This window comes from Hermetia illucens, chromosome 3, assembly GCF_905115235.1.
Source record: "Hermetia illucens chromosome 3, iHerIll2.2.curated.20191125, whole genome shotgun sequence".
NCBI classification, from domain to species: domain Eukaryota; kingdom Metazoa; phylum Arthropoda; class Insecta; order Diptera; family Stratiomyidae; genus Hermetia; species Hermetia illucens.
In genome coordinates, this window is record NC_051851.1 from 57,193,869 (window position 1) to 57,218,744 (window position 24,876).

At 37.4% G+C, this 24,876-nt stretch overlaps 1 protein-coding gene across 1 annotated transcript; it reads right to left on the reverse strand.

Moving 5' to 3' along the window:
* Positions 1–693: 693 nt before the first annotated feature.
* LOC119652283 (melanization protease 1-like) lies at positions 694–22,516 on the reverse strand. The gene is made up of 6 exons (XM_038056276.1): positions 22,284–22,516; positions 21,968–22,125; positions 7,849–8,171; positions 2,185–2,369; positions 1,637–1,732; positions 694–1,569 (listed from the first exon to the last, which is right to left on the reverse strand). The coding sequence occupies exons 1-6, from the start codon at positions 22,351–22,353 to the stop codon at positions 1,256–1,258; spliced, it is 1,146 nt and encodes a 381-aa protein (XP_037912204.1). The 5' UTR covers positions 22,354–22,516; the 3' UTR covers positions 694–1,255.
* Between the last annotated feature and the right edge of the window lie 2,360 nt (positions 22,517–24,876).

The following is a 24,876-nucleotide window of genomic DNA, read 5'->3' on the forward strand; positions in this document are numbered from 1 at the left end:
TTTTCCAATTACAAAAGTCAGTCAAAGGAAATTTTAAGTTGAGATAATTAAATGAACTGATAGAAGTACCATACCTAAGTCAATTTGTTCCACATTAGGACAACATTTTCTCCCATTTATTGTGCAATATTCGTAAATTTCTCATAATCTAACCCATCATGCCATTCGAAAGCTAACATAATAGGGCAATTTTTGCCAACTTTACAGGTTTGTAAGTTTAAAGTACCGTTATGCAATATTAGATTTTGAAATTTAGATGAAAAATAAATTTTGAAATTTCTCTAAAGTTTGATCAGTTAACATACATATATCCCTGAAGTGACGGTGACTTCTGCAATTTGAAAAATACCCGTTTATGTGAATTTTTATGTAGTTTCCTAAAATGGTGTCAACTCTGGGGTGAAATGTTTGAGGAAAAATGTGATTTTATTGTGTAGGTCAGGCTTTTTGTAACAATTTACGGAAAACGCTATAACTCTGTAACAGTGAAAGAGAGAGTGGTCATTCCATGAAGCAATTGTCCTCAAAAGGGTGGTTTTATCCACCATTAACATTTCTGCCATCTTTAATGAAACATCCTATATAATCTGATGATTTTTTTAAAGTTGATGCTAATCAGAAGAAGTTGACGTTGAAATAAGTTTGGAATTGAAACGACAGTAAGGAAGTAGGAGTAATAAAATAATAGCAGAATTGATTGATCAGCATTAATTGTTATATGACATCCTAAAAGTCTAAAGGCAGATGGTGAAGTGGAACCGACGATTATTCAAGTGCTTGAATTGTGTTATGAAGTACTTTATGTTAATACGCTGATCCATCGAACATGATACAAATGATATCGAATTTAAGTTCTTTAAGATAATTTCTAAATTTTGACCTTTTTAAGATAACTTCTCACAAGAGCAATAGTGAAGAATTTTTTTTATAATAAAAATTAACTTAGAACCCAAATAAATTTTTACGAAAATTTTTTTCTAAAAAATGACGATTAACGATTTTTATAAAAAAAACAGTCAACATTTTTATTACATGACTATGCATTCGTACAATTTTTCGGTAGCAAAACAAGCTATATAAAAATATTTAATACTTAACCAAATAAAATAAATACATGTTTATTTATTTAAAGTATATTTCTATGTGTGTATATTTTATTATTATTTATTATGTAATATATTTTAAATATATGTAAATACTAAAATGTGGCGCAGAAGGGTATGGCAAGGATGAAGGCAATCAATGCGTGTGTGAGTTAGGGTCTCATTTGATCTAATATCCATTTCATGTAAAACGAAACACGAGCGTAGACCCCAGGAATTGATTCTATGTCCCCACATTCACCAATACCAGCCGATACCACTCCATATTGAACATATCTGATTCCTTTTACAGAACCTGTGAAAAACAATGGACCGCCTGAATCTCCTTTGCAGCTGTCCACTCCTTTTTCACCACCAGCACATAACTGAGCTCCTGTAATTTGTGTAGTCCTTTTATATAGCATTTGGCAATCTTCGTTTGGAACAATGGCGATGGTTGCTTTTTGCATGATGACTGCCGCCTTTCCTGCAAATTGAAAACCATTAGTAGTTAGTATCGATTGTGAAAAATATAAAGAAAATCAATCACTTACTCTCTTCTGTTAACCCCCAACCAGCTATCACCACGCGATTGAGAGGGGTATTCTGTAGATCTTTTGTAATTGGAAGACAGATTGGATGAATACTATCTGAAAATAAAAATAATAAATTAAAAATCAATATAGTCTAGAACATTTTCTGCACATATTGTATATAAAGTTTTCATTTCAATATATTAACATCATATTTTCAAAGTTATCGAAAAACTTCCGACAACGGGTCAGGTCACCTTTGAAAGACGTGCAACCAATTTAATTATACCCAAAATAATCTAAATGATAATTGGAGAAAAAATCCCCGTTCGAGTTCAACACTTTGTAACTAATAATAACACAAAGCCATGCGATGTTATTCCGAAGCGGGTATTCACCGTGTGTTACTTTCATGGCCAAGATCACAAAGCAGATATGAATCATCTCAAGAAAGCTAGTTAAGACCTGGTCTACTAGCTTTTAAAATGCATACAACGTATAATAAAAATAATGTGCAAATATTAGCGGTGAAGGTTCGCTGAGAAATTGTGGAATTAAATGTTTGCTACCTCTTGTTAGATCAGCATCATAGCGCAGGCGGAGAACTGCAATGTCGTTACTAAAGCGGGGCTGGTTGAATTGGGGGTGGAATTTTATTTCTTCGATAGGGATATCCTGAACTGGTGGCATGCATTCAATTTCATCGCAATCTGGATCTTTGCTAGTATCGTGTTCTCCCAGCCGCACCGAGACCCTGCAAATAACAATAATAGTACAGCATTAATATATTAAAGTATCAAGCTTACATTATTTAATTCATTAGAGTGTGAGGTTCGCGCCCTCTCGATTGGTTTTTTAACGTTTTGTGAATAAAAGGAGTGTTACTCCCATATGACTAAAATGGATCGAATAGTCTGTAATTGCATACAATGCTATTTTTTAACATTTAGGATCAAAACTCCATACGAGTATAACTAACTGAGGCTACTGTATATTTTGCAAGTATCGTAGAACGAAAATATATGTACATATATATAGTATTAACCAAGCATACCAGATTCATCTCAACCTGAGTTACAAAAGTTGCAGAGAATGACAAGACCCAACAGGTCAGCTACGAATATCGCCGCGAGCAAGTAGAACGTTTCCATTTGTGTTTCTTTTCATAAACCTATTCCTCTTTTCTCGGGGAGTAAACCTCTTTTACAAAAAAAAAAACAAAAATCATAATCTAGGCTGAAGGAATCGTCGCGACTGTCGGATAATTCCCCCGAAATATCTTCCCTACCTTTGGAGGTAACCATGGGACGTAAATTTACCGGACTGATCAAAGGAGTAATACGAATCATCATCATCAACGGCGCAACAACTGGTATCCGGTCTAGGCCTGCCTTAATAAGGAACTCCAGACATCCCGGTTTTGCGCCGAGGTCCACCAATTCGATATCACTGAAAGCTGTCTGGCGTCCTGACCTACGCCATCACTCCATCTTAGGCAGGGTATGTCTCGTTTTCTTTTTCTATCATAGATATTGCCCTTATAGACTTTCCGGGTGGTATCATCCTCATCCATACGGATTAAGTGACCCGCCCACCGTAACCTATTGAGACGGATTTTATCCACAACGGGTCGGTCATGGTATCGCTCATAGATTTCGTTGTTATGTAGTCTACGGAATCGTCCATCCTCATGTAGGGGGCCAAAAATTCTTCGGAGGATTCTTCTCTCGAACGCGGCCATGAGTTCGCAATTTTTCTTGATAAGAACCCAAGTTTCCGAGGAATACATGAGGACTGGCAAGATCATTGTCTTGTACAGTAAGAGCTTTGACCCTATGGTGAGACATTTCGAGCGGAACAGTCTTTGTAAGCTGAAATAGGCTCTGTTGGCTGACAACAACCGTGCGCGGATTTCATCATCGTAGTTGTTATCGGTTGTGATTTTCGACCCTAGATAGGAGAAATTGTCAACGGTCTCAAAGTTGTATTCTCCTATCCTTATTCTTCTTCGTATTTGTGTTTGACCAGTGCGGTTTGATGTTGTTGGTTGATTCGTCTTCGGTTCTGACGTTGCCACCATATATCATATTTTGTCTTGCCTTCATTGATGTGCAGCCCAAGATCTCGCGTCTTGAGAGTCATCCTGCTACTTTTATCTGGCCTCGCACATTGGTCAGGGTCAGCCTAGTCAGTCTTGTTAATTTCGTCGGGATACCGAATTCTCTCATGGCCGGGTACAGTTTTACCCTGGCTATGCTATCATAGGCGGCTTTAAAATCGATGAACAGATGGTGCAACTGTTGTCCATATTCCAACAGTTTTTCCATCGCTTGCCACAGAGAAAATCTGATCTGTTGCTGATTTGCCTGGAGTGAAGCTTCTTTGGTATGGGCCAATGATGTTCTGGGCCTATGGGGCTATCCGGCCTAGCAAGATAGTGGGAATATCTTATAGATGGTACTCAGCAACGTAATACCTCTATAATTGCTGCACTGTGTGATATCTCCCTTTTTATGTATGAGACAGATAATGCCTCTTTGCCAATCGCCTGGCATTGATTCGCTGTCTCATACCTTGAACACAAGTTGATGAACCACTTGGTGTAACTGGTCGCCTCTATATTTAACCAATTCGGCTGTAATTCCATCGGCTCCTGGCGACTTATGATTTTTTAGCCGATGAACTGCACGGACTGTTTCTCCTAAACTTGGTGGTGGCAGTATTTGTCCGCCGTCTTCAGTTGGCGGGACCTCCGCCGATGTTCTGGTTGTTCAGTAGCTCATCAAAGCACTCAACCCATCGCTCTAATATGCCCATTCAGTCGGAAATCAGATTTCCCTCTTTGTCTCGGCAGGATGAGCATCGAGGTGTATAAGACTTCATTCTGCTGACTTGTTGGTAAAACTTGCGCGCCTGGTGCGGTTGCTCCCTGTACTTTTCTAGTTCACAGACTTGTTGGATCTCCCAGGCTTCCTTTTTCCGTCTGTGAAGTCGCTTCTCCGCTCGACGGAGTTCGTGATAAGTCTCTGCGCGTGCCCGCGTTCTTTGAGAATGCAACATTACTCGGTATGCAGCATTCTTCCGTTCCGTTGCTAGCTTACATTCATCGTCAAACCAGCCGTTCCGACTCTTTTTGGGACTGGGGCCAAGTATGTTTGTGGCCGTATCCATGATAACGTTCTTCAGGTGATTGTGAAGATCATTTGTTGATGCTCCATCGCCAGGATCTCTGTTGACTATGGTTATTGCGGCATCCATTTCCCTCTTATAGGTGTTGCGGAGGGCTGTGTTGTGGATGGTTTCAATGTTAAGTCTCACCTGATTGTTAGAGGGGATTCTGGTTGGTGTTTTTATTCAAGCTCAGAGCACCATGCCAACGAGATAGTGATCCGAGTCTATATTGACCCCCCTATATGTTCTGACATTCATCAAGACTGAGAGGTGGCGGCGTTCGATCAACACGTGGTCAATTTGGTTGAAAGTGGTCCCGTCTGGAGAGGCCCACGTATGTTTGTGGACCGCTTTCCGCGCAAACCAGGTACTTCCAACAACCATTTCGTGTGACCCTGCTAATTGAATAGTCCGCAGTCCGTTATCATTTGTTTTTTCGTGGAAGCTATGGGAGCCAACGTATCGCCTGAATACGGGCTCCTTCCCTACTTGGCTGTTAAAATCTCCAAGTATGATTTTGATATCATATCTGGGACAGGCTTCGAGGGTTCGTTCTACTGCCTCGCAGAAGGTATCCTTCTCTGACTCTGCAGTCTCTTCTGTAGGGGCGTGAACGTTTATGAGGCTTATATTTCTAAATTTGCCTCGCAAGCGCAGAGTGCACAGCCGTTCGCTTATGTTTACAAAGCCGATAACAGCAGGTTTCATTTTTTGGCTGACTAAGAAACCTACTCCGAGCACATGGTTTACTGGATGACCGCTATAATATATGGTGTAGTGGCTCTTCTCCAGGAAACCGGTCCCTGTCCATCGCATCTCTTGTAACGCTGTTATATCAGCCCTATATTGGGACAGGGTATCGGCTAGCTACTCATCAGCTTCATCTCTGTACAGGGAGCGCACGTTCCATGAGAAAATGCGCAAATCGTTGATCCGTTGTCGTTGCCGGGTCCGTCATTTTAAAGTCCGTCCTGTCCGAGGCTCCTGTTGTGGCTTCGTAACAAGTTGTTTTCCGTGTAAGGTTGTCAGCCCTACCCAATCCCCAACCTGGAGGACCAGTTGGTACAATTTTTCCCGTTTTTAGGCGCGGGAGACTCGCCTTCATCCTTCTCTGTCTGCAGCTTTTCGTTAAGAAAGAGCTCCCAGCGGTCACCATGTGGAGGTGGAGATAGGGTTTGGTAGTAGAGCTGTTGGTGTTGGTTCAGCAGGCATTTCCCAGGTTTTATGCTCCATCGTGGGTACCAATCCACGTTTCGCCCTGGGACCTAGACTATCCTTTGACGAATGCTCCACCTATAAGATACTGTAGCAATCAGGAGAAGGTTAATAACTGGGAATGCCGACCCAATCTATAATGTGGCCTTGGTCACAGTCCTGGTCTCACTCACAGAATATGATGAGATTCTTCCAGGCGCTAGGTTAAAATATTCCAAAATTAAAGTTTACCTCGGCAACTAATAATATGATTGCTGATATTAATAAAATTTATGCTAATCATTTGGCTAATGAGTTTACTGCAACAGAGGTTCACAGCTTGATCTACATTGCGGGTGCTAAGGTCATTTGTCTCCACAATCACTATCTTGGAGTGAATAATAGAGATAAACGCAGAAGAATTTTAACATTCTGGGTATTTCGATTCAACAAAAGAGTCGAAAAGTTGAGAAGGGAGATTAGTCAGTTTACACAAGCACATGTGGGACATCTATTATCAAAAGTGCATAGGCGTATACCGAATATCATTGGAAACTACCGATAATACATCAATCACTGAAATACTTGAGGTACTGAAGCAGAAATTTGCGGTATGCTTTAATCGTATAAGTAGGTATTAAAAAAGCCTTCAGAGAAGAGCAGACAACACCTTCTTCAACCAAAGAGGATCTTACAAAAATCTGGCTAGCTCAGGTCGGGAAAGTAATCTCGATCTGGATCAAGCAGAAAACTTCGTAAGAAGTGGTTGGAGCGAACTTAGGCATTGCAATTTAGACGCATCGTGGCTTCCACGCCTTATGGGTTCATGCGAAGTTCTTCCCGAAATGACCATGCCTGATATAACTGAAGTTGACGTTGAAGCGGCCCTTGAAAAGGCAGGCAGACGAAAGACGAATATATAATATTCAAACGGGGATCAATAACAATCATTTTATAATCCACTGCCCAGGTCGATTATATCTATGTGATTAATAAGTCTGAAATTTATCTGAAAAATATGCATATAACCTGAGTTTGGAAAAACCAAAGCAAGAGCCTGCACCCAAGAGCCCTGTCAAAGTTTGTAATCTGGCAAAGGAAGAGTATTTCGAAGAAACATCTTTCTATCAACCCGAATGCAATTTCAATTATAACAATGACAGCTGCCAAAGTTTTATAATAAACCGCCTCTTTAGAGTAAATCACTGCCATATCTAGAGTGCATCGCTAGAGATAGTCAGGTCCTCACACTTTTAATAGACCCTGGGGATAAAAAATACTTTATTTCAATGTAGTTAGCTTAAACGTCAAAACTGGTAAGAAAGCCCTTTAAAATCTATAAGAGGTTTCGCTAAAATTGCAAAACCATATATTGTTAAATAGAAATTGAATTTGGTGGACAAGAATTTCTTCAGAAATACTATTATTTCCATTAAAATTAAACATATTTTGACGATCAAATGCCGTCTTCTTCAATGCTAGAATTCGTTTTTATTTCGTGCAGTTTCGGTTGTTTTTGACTTTCTAGGCTGCAAAGTTTACAGGCATCGAAAGTGAGGCAAGTGATATCTAATATAATGAGGTTAAGAGTTCGCAATTATTCTTGCTAAGAACCCAAGAAAAATTGCGAACTCTTGCCTGGGAAGAATCCTCCTGCCGAAACTGCAGGGATCAGTTGTCAATTTCTAGAGAAGTAAGCCTTCGTCGATAAGAAAAGTCGACTCTGGCAGATCACATCGCTCGTTTTTTTTCAAATTTTTCATGGGCTGACTCATTATATCGTTCCCTTTCATAAAATATTAATGCTCTGTAGTATGGCCATTGGTGTATACACCGTAAATGAAAATAAATACGAAGAGGTTACTTACACTGGATCTCTGATCCTAGTAACACAATGCGCTGCAGTTAAAACGTATCTTTTGCTTATGAGTGTTCCACCGCAGCGAGCCTGCAATCCTTCGGATGTATCATATTGCAGTTGAACAACCCAGGGAAACTCCGCTAAAGCTGTATCATTGCCGAAGGATATTCTATCATCTGGAATTTTTCCACAATTCGATTCTGATAATAGGCGTGCAGAGGGATGTCGGCTATAATCGGTACTGCCATCGTCTGGGTCCATTATAACTGATGTTGTAGTTCCACCACCACCATTTGATATTCTGTGCCTTGCGGCGCAGCATACAATATACTGGAAAGACAAATATTAACAATTAGTTATGATTGCGATGTAAGGTAACATTCCAGTAAAAGAGAAAATCTTTTTTTGCTTGATGGTCTGCACGAACTCAGTTAAGCTCAGCTTTAATTATCTTAAATTAAATTGAATAAAATCAATTACATTCACTCAACAGAAGCTTGTACCTTATAAAATTAATGGTAGTGGTTACTACGTAGTTCGGAATGGCAATTGCCTTTTTTCAAATCGGGATTTCGAAACTGATCCCATATTTGAAAAGTGGTATAGGGGATCACATAAGCCATAACTCTGGAAAGTTTGAAGGAAATCCAACTATTATTAACAAGGTTATAAAAAGTGAAACTTTTACATTTTGTGTGAATTTCATGTATTCTAAAACGTATATGACGTCATAATAACATATCAATTCGCCAACACCTGAGCAAATCTAAAAAGTCATAGAAAAAGGACGGTCGAGAAATGACAATGTGTCTAATCTCTAGAATATGACTAGGATGTGTAAAGAGTTTTCTAAAGTTGTGTAAACGTGCCAGAATGTAAAGTGTTCTGGTCTGACTTTCAGCATAGTCTTTCCCACGCTTTCAAAAATTGATGGGGGAAAAATGGTGCCTTTGTTCGAAAATAATTCTATGGACATACACATTATATGGTTCTCCTGTGTGGTAACCAGCGCGTAGGGAGTACAATAGTTCAAACTTAGTAAGATCTATAGAATTTCGGGTATCTATTTTCTATTTCCATATCAAATAGATTATATTGTTGAGCACTGGGTAACATTGGACAGCGAGGCCTTTTATAAAGGAATAAAAAAATATGAAAGTTACAGTAGTTTTAGTGCGCGCGCATCTTTGACTTTGTGCAGGTGCCAGCAACCAAGGTATGCAATACGTGAACTGTAACACAAAGTAGTGGTTTTAATAGCTGTAAGAGAAGAAAGGACTACACTCTTAGCTCTTAGTCTAGAGGTATGCTAGGACCATATTTAACCTGTTTTTGAAAAATTGGCCAGTGATGATTCACTCAAAAGTTGTTTGGGATAAAACACTCCAGATAACAAGTTTTAGAACAATTTTTTATATTTTATTGATTTTTTAGAAAAAGCTCTTTATTTTTTTTGGTTTGGATGTGCCATTTTTGGAGAGCTTAAATTCCAGTGCCCCCTATAATTTTTTGAAGAACGATAAAAAAGCAAAATAATTTTTTTTCTACTCTTGAAGGTTAAAATAGTAATTAGCAAAAAGTTTCATTGTCGTATGTAATAAAATAACTAAGAAAAACAAATTTGAATTTTGTCTAATTTTTACTACTTCTCACGATATTAGCATCAATGAAATAGTAGTATCAGCACGTGTGAAAACACAGTAAATAAAATCTGGTCATGTATTTTCAAAAGATAACTATATATCGTTCGAAAGCTTCAGTAAACACAGCGTTAAATAGAAACTATGCATTTCCATTAATTCAGTTGGTTTCCCATGGAATATATTAAATTGATGTATCCATGTTAAGAGTGGGTAAATACGTTTGGAATTTTTATCAGACTTTGTTTCTGTTAAGTTACTAATTTCGAGTAAACTAATCTCAGATATATACAGTCTTGTCCAAAAAAAAAATTTAAATTTCCAATTATGGGTAAGCATACCGGTTGTAACTAGCTGCAAGGCCCTTGTCATATATTAGAAAAAAACGTGAACCTTCATCAACAAATTGACAATGAAAATGTTGAGTGACTCAATGATAGTGGCAAAATTCAAAAGAAGAAAAAAATTTTTTAATTGCCTGGAATGATTAAACCCTCAAAGATTCCTATACTGAAATTTAATATAAGCATATCTTATTCGTTCTCATATTCTTTCATATTCGTTTTTAGGATTGAAAATAACTTCTAATAACAATAAACTATTAATTAAATTTTAATTTTACCGTAAAATTTTTTAGTTTTTTGGCGAATACTGTAAATATGCATTCCAGCAAATCGGGAAATCTCAAATAAATTAAAATTATTACCTATATCAAGGTTTGAGTTATCCAAGCTATAATTTATAATAATTACTTGTTTTTTATTGTTTTCATGAATGTCTATAATCATTGTGATGTACATATATAGGATGTGTAGTGTGGGAATACACTCGGATGTTCTGATGTTCATTATGCAAATAAAAAATATAAACTTTCACTATTTTCCCACTTTTCCAGTGACAATATTTTTTCCTATGTTTATCTATTCTAATTACATATCATGGGAGGGAAAATTGAAGTGATGAAGTTTTGAATATATAATTAATATTATTATTGCATAATACACAAATATGTAAATAAACTTATTTTTTTATGACAATGTTGTTTTCTATGTTTTCTTCTATTTGTGGGAAAAATACTCGAATTAACATCTGTTTTGATGCTTATCTTTTACTGCACGCGATTTACTTGGAAACAACTGGTCATGCCATAAACGCAATGATGAATCTGTAGTAGTTTTAGTTTAAGCCCCCAGTAAACGTAAATGGTCAGTAAACGTCCTTGCTTCCAAGTTCGAATTAATTGCAATCAATATCAATTTAGCAAGGCTATAAAGTACACATCTAGCATCATTTTTTTTACTGTCAAATATGTGGAGATGTCTTTTGAAATTCTTTCTTACGATCACCTCTACAAACAAATGGTCAACTTTAGTACTGTAGCGCTAAAATATTGTCTCATAATACAGTAGGAGGCGACGAAAGAAATTCTACGGCACACAACTCTCTGAAGGTCAATTTTTTCAAGTAAGAAAATTTCGGCCAACAATGAATCAAACGAAGTAAGGCAGCTAGAATTGACGGCCTCCCCGCAGAATTATTCCTGCAGTTACTGCAAATCTGCTACTTGTGCTCGTACGGAAATCTTGGAAATCCAAGGCCTTCCCCAGAAAGCAGAAGAAGGGGATAACCATTAAGATTCTAAAGAAGGATACCCGTTTAGAGTGTGACAATTTGAGAGGTATTTGCATGCGCCCTGCCATTTCAAAGATAATAGCTAAAACTATCTTGGAACGCATCAAAGAACATCTCATGAGCTTAATTGACAGAGAGCAGGCTGGTTTTCGCTTCGGATTCTCCTGCACTGACCACATCAACATCCTACGGATCAGTTTGGAACAGTATGCGGAATATAAATATTCGCTCTACCTGCTTTTCATAGACTTTGGAAAAGTTTTCAATAGCCTGAACAGAGAGTGTATCTGGCGTTCTTTACGGAGGATGGCATTCCGGAAAATTAATAGCAATTATCAGACCAATATATCATGGCGGAAAATATGACGTACTGCCTCGAGGTAAAATCTTAGTGGTATTTGAGAACCAAAGCGTAGTCCACCAAGATTCCATCTTGTCCTCGATATTATTTCTTCTTGTTGTCGGAGATGTTCTTCATGCTGCCTTGTCCGGAGGATGTGGACGAATCAAACAGACCAGGACATTTTTCCTTAAACACCTTGACTGCGTTCATTCCATCTGTTTACTCTCTCAATTTGTCATGAGCCTTAGCCGAATGATTCTGGAGATGGAAAGGGAGGCAGGTAGAGTTAAATTGAAGACCAATTGAACATCAACAAAACTAAGGTTCTCAGTCTGACGGGTCGTCATGCTTTCCCTATCTGCATTAGTGGCAGAGCATCGAAGGCGTTGATCAATTCGTTTATCCAGGAAATGTGATTTCCACCGCCGGTGGGACTGAACTGGATGTTGTTTGACGTGTTAACAGCTCTAGATCCCCTTTCCCTGTCTAAAGTCTGTAAATGTAGTTATCTCAACACCAAGACCAAGTTGAGACTGTCCTGTACGAGTGTTCTTCATGTCTTTCTATATGGGAGTAGCTTATGGAAAGTGACCCCCACTGTCACTCGAAGGCTTGTCAATACCTGTTACTTTAACCGAAAGGCGGAACTGTCAGTGGATAGGTCACACATTAAGGAGAGGCTACAATTACATTGCTGGTTGATACGCTATACCCCACCAAGGGATAAATGGCAACCATGTATATGCAAGTATTCATCATTGTGGCGTAATATGCAGAATACTGATCAAGCCAAATAGAAATAAAAAATTAATCGGTACTCGCGTAAATTAAAGGACGTGAGATTAGTTATCTGCTATGTACGATACAAGTTATGTTCAAGTAATCCGCTTAATCATTGGTCAATGACCATTGTCCCATTTCTTCCGTTGCACAATTAGGTTAAAGATGTAATTGCAATTATTCAAACTATGTAAAATTATCAGTTAGTCGATTATTGCATCCGACAGATCCCTTAGTTTTTCAAAGTCAAAGCCTTCAGTTCTGACGATACCATCAACAAATCCGCACATGAAAGCGATGCCAATAATTGTATTATTAGTTTAAGACGTTTGGCTTTTGTTCCTTAAAAATTAAACTCAAAATTAATTTAATTTACATTTTAGTGTGTTAGCAAATGCACACTTCATTTATTTTCGGAAGTCGTAATTTGCGCCCAATTACATTAGAAATTTTGCTTTTTTGTCAACAACTAAAATAATTCTCTAAAGGAGGTGTTGAGGCCCGCAAAGAATCCAATTCCATTCCAAATCTTAGAATTATGTCCTTCTAGTACAAGTAATGAGACCCTCACTGTACAACCCGGTACCAATGAACTCGATAACGTAATTATTGATGTCGTAACGAACGTATCAAATGTTCAAATGCGTGAATTATTCCGTTATATTACTCTATTTGGAACCTCGCATTCGGTAAAAGTGAGGAAGACGATGTCGTGAAAAGCTTAAGACAGCTCTCCGGATATGCTTTTGACTTTAAATCGTGAAAGAAAATTTTCAATGGATTTTTAAAATTTATCAATATTTGGTGGGCAATCCCAAATATTATGGAATACTATCCGCAAGTAAGAAGAAGATTATCGAATAACACGACATAGGGCTTGATTTCAAAAAGCCTTACCTTCCATTACGTACAAAAGAGGGACATCGGTACCCTAAAGTAACACATGACCGCACTTATACAGGATTAGGATACAAAAACGTTAGCTTTCTCTGATCCTTAACAATTTAGCTAAGATACACCAAACTCTGTAATTCAATTATACCGAGAAAATGCCTTCGCCACTATTGTCAGAGGACTCGAAGCGACCTACCGAAATAACTATGTATTCGTGACTACGTTGAATTATCAAAGGCTCTGCACTACAACCTAAATTTGTAGAACATCACTTATGGCGCACATCACGCCAACCACTCACATATTCTGCCAAGTGACATTACCACCTATTGTCCAATTTAGAAGAGACAATTCTTCTCTCAAATTAAACTCCCTTTCCGGGAGCAAAGCTAACAATAAATTCTGCCACAGCATCAAGACGACAGGGGGTGAGATCCCGCCTAATTGGCAATCTAATTATCACTAACAAAGCGCTGCACCAATCCTTCCTTCAAAAAGCGGACTTGAATGATTGGACTTCGTGTGAGTCTGTGAAGACCTACATGGGTAATGACGGCCACAGACCAAATATTAATGAGAGATCCAAAAAACGAACAAAACCCTAAAACTTTTATCGAAACCAGTGTTTAACGTATCTTTAATACATACATACATATATTTTTTCGATTAAAACGATTGTCACCCTTTTACTTTGAATATACTGCGAAAATTTCTGGTAAATACTGGTTTTACGGACATTACATTAAGCATCCAATTTTACATAAAAACACTGGAAATGTTAAAATTAATGCTTCATATTTGACATTCATATAAATAAGATCATCTGGAGCAACTTTGGTTAACTCTTTAACGCGAACGGAGCATAGCGTTGATTACCAGGGTATCAATTTATTTATTATTAACGAACAATGAGCAGAGTAAACTCCAGTTACTTATTGCGAGAGAAAGCAAGAACTTCAATCAATACTCAAAGTACTTAAAGAGGAGAAGTTGAAAGGACCAAGCTGTTGTGTCGAACGGAGCTTATTATCTTGAGCGGAGTTCTGTTATGATAAGGAATGGGAGTGGGAGTGGGAGTGGGTGAGGGTTTAAGCGAGTAGCACATAGGATGACACTTTATGACATTTAGGGCTAAACCATTGGCAGTGCAGGAATAAGTAAGGAGGGGAGGAAGAATGTCGTTGATAGAAAATAAAAATAATTAAAAGCTCTGAATAGATCCCTGTGGGACGCCAGAAGAGGAGAGAAGGAAAGGGATGTGCAGCCATCAAAAGAGGCAAGTCATGTAACAAGTGGAATGTCTTGTGATTTCCAGTATCGAAGTCACAGTGTGCACTTCCTACCCTGAATTCAGACATTTGGCGACAATGTTAGTGAAGTCGCGTAGGTTGGTGATAGTGGACCTATGCTTAATAAAGTCGTGTTGTTCTTTCACTATGAGGTGGCCAAAGGGAGCTGACATAACTTTCCAAGATTTTGGAACAGGCGAAATGGGACGGCAATTATATAAGTGTCCCTATTATTTACCCCTCATACCAAGCGTATTGATTACAAAAAACAGGATTAATTGCTTTGTGGATTATCAACACTCTTCTCAGTAAATATTAATTGTACCTCTTTCTTTCTTCAGTTGGAGCGAAACTTCTGCTGATGCGGCAATTGGAGATTTTCTGGTTTTAGGAAAGGTAAGCTGAAAATAGTTCTGCTACACCTGCACAGAGGAAAAAAGTTATGAGCAACTCAATAAATTACCGTAACAAAGGGTATATAGTTTGAGATTTATCCGACTTTTAAGTCGATTACAGTAACCAGCATTTAATCTACGAGTAATTGCTTCTAGAACAAATAAAGTTGTTCTTGAAGATTACCAAGCTTTACAAACAATCGGATTCGCTTTGAGTATCACTATCAGTGAGATACTATACCAACGTTCTTTTCAGTCTAAAGATATAACAGTTTAAAATAGTTCTTGATAAAGACTGATTTCCGCTCGGTGTTTTACTCGATATTCTTATTATCTCATGAAAGCCCAAACTTACGGTAGTACTAATAGATATATATGTCATATGTGTGTTTTTGAACGAATTAAGTTAGTTTTGATGCAAGAAGCTAGATAAGAGAGCCGCGTTCTGAGCGTGCACTGGGAAGTTTGGTGTAAAAAGTTGATACGGCTCTATGTGGATGATTCAATTGCTGAACTTTTAAATGAAGTAGTTAAACAGCCAAATAAATAATCAAGCATCATATCAAAATTCTTTTAATATACTTATATATGTTTTTTTAGGGGAAATATTCAAAGTAGAAACAACTCTGTTACTATGCAAGTAATCTAAATAACGCACTTCCTTCCCAGCACATATATGTACATACAGCAACAAGGACCATTTGCTATATTCGAAACATGAGCATAAGCATATGACTAATTTTAACATAGCACACCATATATTAGGTGAGAAATGGAAATGGCCCCGTATCATTTGCGTGGGAGTTATTCCAATGAATCAGCTATATTTTTATCAATATATGTATTAATGTAAGCAATTGCGATTACCTTCCTATGCTGTTTCTGTTCTGCGCTGAAAGAAGTTTTGTATCAAATCTTTATCATGCCCTTAGCAATATTGGTCTTTGGGTACAAAGGGATTGAATTTAGTAAGATTCAATGGAAAAGGTAGAGGAAAGCTGCTGATTCCGTAGCCTACACAATGACGAAATCTATGAGCGATACCATGACCGTCCGGTTGTGGATAATCCTCAATAGGTTACGGTGGGCGGGTCACTTAATCCGTATGGATGAGGATGATCCCACCCGGAAAGTCTATTAGGGCAATATCTATGGTAGAAAAAGAAGACGAGGCAGACCCCGCTTAAGATGGAGTGATGGCGTAGGTCAGGACGCCAGACAGCTTTTAGGGATATCGAATTGGTGGACCTCGGTGCAAAACCGGGATGTCTGGAATTCCTTATTAATACCGGATACCGGTTGTTGCGCCGTTGATGATGATGATGAGAGCAGCCCTAGGTAGGATGGGTAGCTGTATGGGTCAGGTTCAGAAATAAGCAAAGAGGTGATCGTGCTGATAATAGAACCAAAGCTAAAACGGTGCTGATCTGACCAATATATGTTAAAAGAAATCTGATCTGACCAATATATGAAAAAAGAAACGAAAATCACCGCAATTTCAATTAATTTTCTAAGGTGATACTATACAGACTAGGTTGTAATGTGGGCCAGGTAAGACCAAATATATTCGCTACCTGTACCCGCCGTCATTCATCCTTGACGAATGTTTAATGTTTCAGAAACTGTAACTCTAGGTTTCCTAGATAGTTCCATTCCATATGGAAGGCAAAACTATGCCTAAAAAATCAAATGAATCTTCTAGGATTGATAAATTTCCTTCAATAAATGGTGCACGATACACGCGAAAGGGAAAAAAGTTTTGTTGTGAGGCACTTTGCTCTTACGTACGTCTTTAATTTTCCTGTACGTTATATAGAGGACCGGCTCCGGGGGTAGATTTAACACCAAATAATTTGGAATAAACCAAATATTCTTAGTCTGGAAATTCAATGGAAGTGAACTACATCTTTGTAAACTCCTAGCAAACACACGTTAGTACTAATTAGACTGTACTAAAGAAACGATGATGGCGATCAAATGATAGTAAGGATCATGGGGCGACACCGTGATCAGGTACACCGCTAGAATAAATCATATTTACATAGTTAGGCAACTGGTAATTGATTTTAAACTGATTATTGAACGAATCTACTTAATACAATTCAAGATCCACGAACCCACCCGCTTGTGAACCGTACAAAGGCTGAAGAAAAAGAAGAAGATCCAGTTTCTCAATTTGTGGTATATGAACTGCCATGCACCAACGGAGGACAAAGATGATGTCGTTAAAGATGAATTCTCCACTCGATTAGACAAAATTTTTGAGGAGTTGCCTTCTAATGACATCAAAGTTTTATTGGGGGACGTCAAAGATAAAATTTTTAACGAACTGTTCTATAAAGGCATAATAGGAGGCCAGAGTCTCCATAATGAAACAAACGATAATGGCCAAAAACTCATCGACTTCGCCAGCAGCAAAATTTAGCTCCACTTCCTTCAGACGGGCTGACATTCAATCGACCACGCCCAAACATTTTGCATATGAGGACGCTACGAGGTACTCACTCTGACTCGGACCACTTCCTGGATAGAGGGAGATGCCGTTGTTGAATTGCCAAAAACAGCCACAACCACAGAAGCTGGACTCCTAAACTCAATGTGGGAAAGTGAAAAGACGACTCGCTCAAAGTGGCTTACATGTCCACAAGCAAGGCACTTTTCGGCGCATTACCTCATGCTGGTCCTGGGGAAACTAGTGAAGAAATGTGGCGAAAAATTAGCGAAGGTATCCAGAGTGCAGCTAAAACATCCTTGAACATGTAAAATGGAGGAACCGTAACGAATGGTTCAATGATGTCCACCTGGAAACAGTTAGCAAGAAAAACGAAGCATATTTTTAACAACTTTTGAATTCAACGATGGCAGATTTTCAGCCCTTTGTCATTCTGGATAACTCAAATGGACAACAATTGTCCACAATCCCGACTTTGTACGAAGTAGGAGTAACTTTGTTTAAATTAAAATTACATAAAGCTCCCGGAATCGATAGTATCCTAGCCGAGCTCTTAAAAGAAGGGGGAACAAAGCTCACCAGTCAAATCTACAAACTAATCAGCAGAATCTGGACAACCAAATAAATACCTGAAGACAGGAGCAAAAGTATAATTTGTCTAGTGTACAAAAAGGGTGATCGTCTCCGTTGCGAAAATTACAAGAGAATCTCATTGCTCTGCACGTGCTACAAAGTGCTGACGAATATAATTGAACGACGACTGAGAGAGTATACAGACAACATCATTGGTGAATACCAAGGTGGCTTCAGATCCGGAAGATTGACAACGAGAAGCTTTTCTATAGTGTCAAAACTTAAGCAAGGGGATGGTCTTGCCCGTACCCTCTTTAACTGCTTGACTACGCCGTCAGGAAGGTGGCTTCAGTTGATACAAGAGGTACGTTACTGGTAAAATCCGCGCAATTGGTGCCATACGCAGACGATTTGGGTACTTTTGCCAGGTCGATGCCTCGTGTGAAGGAAGTGTTCGAGCAGTTCGAGTCAGCAGCGAGTGAAGTGGGCCCAGGGTCAATGAATCCAAAATGAAATACATGACCCAAACTTGAAAGGCGGCTGCTAGTATGCAGAACATGACGATGGGCATAATTCCGAACAGGTAGACCAATTCGTGTACCTAAGAACCCTACTCCCGAAGGACGGAAACGAAAAACATGAAATCCAAAGGCGGATTACTACTGTTCATAAAGCATTTTATGCAGTTCTCCCCACAACGAGATCGAGAAAAGTACACAAACGCAATAAACTACATATTTACAAGATATTAATTTGTCCCGTGGTGTTGTATAGATGCGAGACGTAGACCTTGACACAAATTTCGAAAAAGCGGATCGATATTTTCGAAAGAAAAATCCTCCGAAAGATTTCCGGAGCCGCAAAGGAAGAAGATGCCTGATGAATCAGATACAATCATGAATCTTATGAATTATTTGACGACTCACCAGCTTGATGCTAGTCAAAATACGGAAATTGCAATAGGTTGACTACATCAAATAAGTGCACGAGAGAAGGATTCCGGAGTGAGTACTGAAAGGTAGAACCGATGGTAGCTGACCAAAAGGTAAGCATCGGGGAGACAACTTCCTGTGTGTCAAAGGCTTTAAAGTTGAAAAAAATTGATGACTTTTACATTTCGGTTGGTCCAATTTTACAATTCTCTTTGATACAATTTTAATGGTTTTACTTTTCTGCAGGAAATATTATGTTTCAATATTTTTTGTTTGGCAGAAGAAAAGTAAAAATGCAATAAAGATCCAAAATTTTCCAAATCTGATAAAAATCGTTCAGGTTTCAAATTTTGTATAATGTGTGGGCGGAGTGAAGATGCGTCTTTTACATATATTTACCGGCAAAAGTTGAAATTGCTATACGCACAATGATCTTGCCAGTCCTCATGTATTCCTCGGAGACTTGGGTTCTTAGCAAGAAGAATTGCGAACTCTTGGCCGCGTTCGAGAGAAGAATCCTCCGAAGAATTTTTGGCCCCCTACATGAGGATGGACGATTCCGTAGTCTACATAACAACATAACGAGCGATACCATGATTGTCTGGTTGTGGACAAAATCCGGCTTAATAGGTTATGGTGGCCGGGTCACGTAATCCGTATGGATGAGGATGATCCAGCCCGGAAAGTCTATAAGGGCAATATCTATGGTAGGAAAAGAAGACGAGGCAGATCCTGCCTAAAATGGAGCGATGGAGTAGGTCAGGATGCCAGATAGCTTTTAGGGATATCGAATTGGTGGACTTCGGCGCAAAACCGGGATATCTGGAGTTCCTTATTAAGGCAGTCCTAGACCGGATACCGGTTGTTGCGCCGTTGATGATGATGATGATACACACTGGCACTTGTATCTTCAATGAAAGGATTTACACCATATTAAAAATTATGTAGGTGGTGACCGTCACAATTGGACTTGCTGCTAAAAATCATACATAGTGTTGTGATGTCCTATATATAAGAGCAGCCAATAAATGTAATTTAGAAGTACCAAAAAAGAGGCTAGAATTGCCGTAGAAAAGGTAGAAAGGTAAGAGTATCAGGACTTTCAAGAGCAAATAGAAGCAATTTTATATGGCGTGGATGTCGCAGATTAAGTGTAAATATTTTTTTGAATTTTGATTTTTTTCTCAAAATCATGTTTTTTTAATTACCAGACCGATAGCTCTGGCTGGCTCTGGCTGGCTCTGGCTGGCTCTGGCTGTTGTATAGACATCTGACTATGGCATGAAGTAGAATCTTTCAGCCCGCTTGTAAATTTTCCGATTTTCATTTGATTTTTCGATCCCAAAAACCAGAAGAACGGCAGCCATTTTGCCATTTTTAAACTAAAAGTTTTTATTCTAGCTCATGCGATATAGGGTTCAGTATAGAGTAATACCCCACTTTGCTTGATTTTTTTCGATCAGCCAGACAAGCAGAATCATGTCAACCGCTAGTTTTTGTTTACAAAATGATGACAATGAAACTCGAAAGTTCTAAATTTATTTTTTTGATATTCTTAAAATAGCAATAAACTCATATACAAAATTTCACAAAGATATCTTTCTTTTTCTATATAAAAAAAATTCGGAAGAAAATCAGATTTCAAATAAAAAGACACCTTACACCTTACATATACCAAATCTAAAATGAATCGACGTTAGTCAACCTGCGGAAGCTACTCGTATAATGGCCTAATGTTTAGGATGTGCTCATTAGACCGAGACAATTGACGGTGAATGATACTGCTTGAGGCACAAGCATTTACACTAATGATCACTCGCCTTTATACTATCTATAAAATTTGAGAATGGTTGGAATTGAAAATCAGATTCTTTTGATTAGAAGGCGAAGCTGATAATACGGAAAGGACGAAATGTTAAGTATGAAGATAATAAAACATTAAAATCTCAATGAAAATCAAATGGAGAGGGAAAAGCCCAAGGAAAAAAGGGAAACTGTGATAGTTGATGCTTCATTATGGAGTGTAAACAGACAATAACTAATTTAAATTAAGATGGACTGTCTAGTTAGCAAAATAGCTAGAAACTTTAAACTGCTGCTATAAAAGCGAAAAGCCGGTAGCTGCGTCATGTTTTCTAAATTAAGCTTCAGAAGCCAGTTGGGCCTTGTTGATGTTATTTGAAGTAATTTCGTCTAGAAAAAAGTTTGCTGAAGACGTAAATATTTACAATTCAATTTCTCAGCGCACGTTTTGTTCAGACGCCTTCATTGAAATTTCTTTGTAGTTCTTAGTGTGGTTTTATATGCGGAGAAATTCAATACAATCATTTGAACGTAAACAAATCTCATCAACTGATTTGTTGCTTTTTTATTGATGTTCTACAATGTGAATATGATAATCATTCGCGAAAGGAACCGATACATACTTGTACAGGCGCTCCAATAATAAACCGATTATATCCACAATTTCGTATTCAAATTCAAATGCCAACATCTTTTATACAAGTTTTCAAAAAACATTTTTAATGAACCACTCTCAGAACTTTAATTTGCACAAAGACTATGAAACCAGAACAGGTGAGAAAAGTATAACCTCAAGCAAATTAACTGACCTCAGATGTGTACATATATATATATTTACTAATATTAATACCGTAGTATGTGAAACTTTGACCGGTTTTCAGAGAGTGGCAGCCAACAGATCAGTCTGTCTCATTGATTTCGTTAATTATTTTCCAGACACAGGAATGATCAATTATCAAAATAATTGAATAAAGGATGGAATACGATGGAAAATTCACAACAATTTTTCGCGAATTCGTTTGCATAATTACCTTGTAATAATTAATTCAACGTTGAGAATTTCCATTTGCATAAAATCCAGTCGTCAACATATTTCATTTGGATATTTACTTAATTTAAAATTTGATTTATCCATCTATGAACAAATGTCATATACGGTTTAATATTCTTTTTAAATTTGTAAATATAATCAAAGCCTTGTCAATTGAGTATAAAAAACATCATTATAGTTCCCAGATACGAACAAGTATAAAAAAAACTAGGAAACAGATGCATTCCAACATTCTAAAAAGGCATAAAGTTTGCCATCAATCTATGCCTCAGGAAAGACCATTCACTATTTTTAAAATTTAAACTTTAAACTGACATTGTAAAATAATATCAAAGGACTTACCACGTTGTTTCTAACGTCACAGTAGCTATCCATTATGTACTTCCTTCTATCTGATGGGAGAGGTTTTGGTGAGTTCTTTAAAATATCCATGTGAAGAGAGCACTCTGTTATAGGAACACATTTTCCAGCTTCGCGGACCGGTGTTCTACACGCGCTTTCTATAATAATTTAACGTTAGATACTTTGTGAAATTATTTTGATCACTTTATAATTTATCTTTAAATGATCTAATTCTGAACTCTAATGATCTAGTAGTTTCATTTATTCTTCACTTTCATGATCAAACTTTATCGAGGAAATCAACATGTGAACTTACGGGCTTGTGACACTGAAGCACACACAAACACTCCAAGTAAAATAGGAATGAATGAATTCATGACTCGCATCTAAGCTTATAAATTGATACAAAAACGAACTGATATTATTAGTAACTAATCGAGTTGAATGTCAGACTGGATCTCACGCTTCCACGCACTCGATCACTTCTGTTAAACTCAGTTGGTTTTCGCACTCAACTCCACAACGTCTAGAATCAAAATGTGCGAAAAATTCGCGCTATTTATTTATATACAATATTCCAGCATCTAAAGCGAACAAAAGCTTCTTACCACTGGTCAATATTTTCGTTTGGAGATGCTTTTTCTTGCTATGGTTTACGCTGACCAACAATTTGTTGCTGACTTTATTCATAATCGCGCCATACCGGTTTTTAATGATACCTTTATTACTTCTTACCACTATCGGAAAGAAATGCAAGACGAAATATGTTGTTTTGTATATTTTAATTCATATTAATCTGGATGATATTCGATGATACATGTATCAGAACTTGCTTGAACTTTGTCATAGTTGGTTTTCAACTATTATTCTTAATGGTGTAATCTGACATGTGAATCATCCAAGGCATACAAGGAGCTAATTTGCTTCAAGCTTTCAATTTAATTTCGCCAGGTAACATCCATTTACTTAGTTGCAGTCTTATCTGCCGTTTGCAGCCCTGCATCTTGATTTCAAAAAATGTTATTAACAGAGCGGCGCATAAAACGAAAATATATGAATAGTAAAACACACCATCACCTCTGGCCAAGTTTCTAGTCCACAAGCCGAAAGGTAGAGATATATTTTATTAATGGAGGTATACTTAGTGTCGCCAACCAAAAGAGAATAACCGTGAGCTGTATCAGTGTGAAGCTCTCCTAAGTCGAGAAGAAAGATGTATCAATGCTTTTGAATTAAGACATAAATATGAGGAAGATTTTCTAGAGGGAAAACAGAGGTACTCAAAGTGCGAGATTTTAGATTCAATTATTGTATAATAGTAAAGGCGATCTTAAGTCCTTGATTGTTAAATCCTTCAAAATCTTCGTGCTCCCTACATTTTAGTCTTTCGACATTCTGAATCCATTCACAGCTTGCTTTCCACATATGTAAACATTAGATTGTTTTTCTATGAAAGCGCCTATTAAGGGGTTGACGGAAGGAAAATGTTAGGAGAAGGAATATAAAAACATTCTTCATTGGCATTGAATTTATTTGCGAGGAATTGCTATCGCAAGTCATACAATTATTTTACAGTTCGTATTTAGCCATTCCGGCTTCGGATAGTATTAAATTATGATCATAGAAATGCTGTACCCTCGGGTTAATTAAAACAGGCTAGTCAATTTAAATGAGTACTTAAAATGATCAACTGTATGCCTCCACATGCCGTATAGAAGTGACACCGAATTAATTCCCATAGACATGAAAAATACATTAAGAAGACCATCAAAAAGCAACAGAACGAAAACGGATGGCTTGAGTGTTTTCTGTGCTAAAAAAGGCAGGAAATACAACGTTCCAAAAGAGCTTTTGGACGCAAAAGATATGACCATGGTTTAAATTGCTAAAGGAGAGAGTTGTATCATATGATATAGAAAACAATCTTATATGTATGCAATTATTGATAAATTGTTTCGAATTTCACCATGCATGTGGTGAAATAAATTATCTATATTACTCATATGCAGCAAAACGAGAAATTAGCCAAAGGTTCTTTTTGTGTTAGAATTGCGAGATGAACCGATGTAGGAAAGGATTGTGAAATCTTTTATATTATCCGCCCGCCATGAGTAGAATATGAATTGGGAAGTATAGAAAGAAGTTGTTCAATAAGTCGTCGAGAATTAACAGTCGAGTTTTAGGTATATATAATATATCATCTAGGCAAATAATTGATTTTAAAATGCTTCCTAGTGGCCAGCGGGGAGTTAGAATTATAAAGTAAATCCATAAGGGGTATAATATGTTGACGATTCAGGCATCGTCAAGTAATGTCCTGGTTTTTGTTTACTAACACTCTGGGGTGAAAGGTAAGATAATAAAATCATAATTTATAATTTTATATGTTAGGAAACTTCGATTTTATATTTTTATTAACAAAAAAAATATCTACTGAATAAATTTTCTTTAATTAAAATTACGAAAAATACATTTTTTTTAAAATTTATAGTCTTCAAAATAGTCTTCTGAAAAAGTCTTAAATATTATAACAGAAATAGTTGTGGTATTTGAACACTACCAAAGTGATTTATCCTTATCTTAACTTAAAAGTGCAATTACAGAAAAGAAAACGAACTTAATATGAAAATAAACTACAATTTCTTAAAAAAGAGCAATATGAATGAAAAACTCTTAAGCTCTAAAAAAAATTGACTTGAGTTTTTGTCTTAATTTTCGGTTTAGAGACACGTCAGACATTTTGTTTTTTCCAATAAATGCTTTCTGTATGCAAAATTGGTACATTTATGTCTATTTATTCTCTTCTCCTCTTAATTGAAAGAAATTATTTTGAGATTCTGAGAGGCATCAATTTGCGTGGAGTTTAAAGGGGCGCATTTATATAAAGCGGAATGTTACTTTTTTTTTCT

Excerpts from the sequence above, each read along its gene's own strand:
- LOC119652283 (XM_038056276.1), bottom strand. The coding sequence starts at position 22,353 with ATGCGAGTCATGAATTCATTCATTCCTATTTTACTTGGAGTGTTTGTG. Across the intron at positions 22,126-22,283 it reads TGCTTCAGTGTCACAAGCCC|AAAGCGCGTGTAGAACACCG; the intron begins GTAAGTTCACAT and ends AAATTATTATAG. Across the intron at positions 2,370-7,848 it reads ACTAGGATCAGAGATCCAGT|GGTCTCGGTGCGGCTGGGAG; the intron begins GTAAGTAACCTC and ends TGTTATTTGCAG.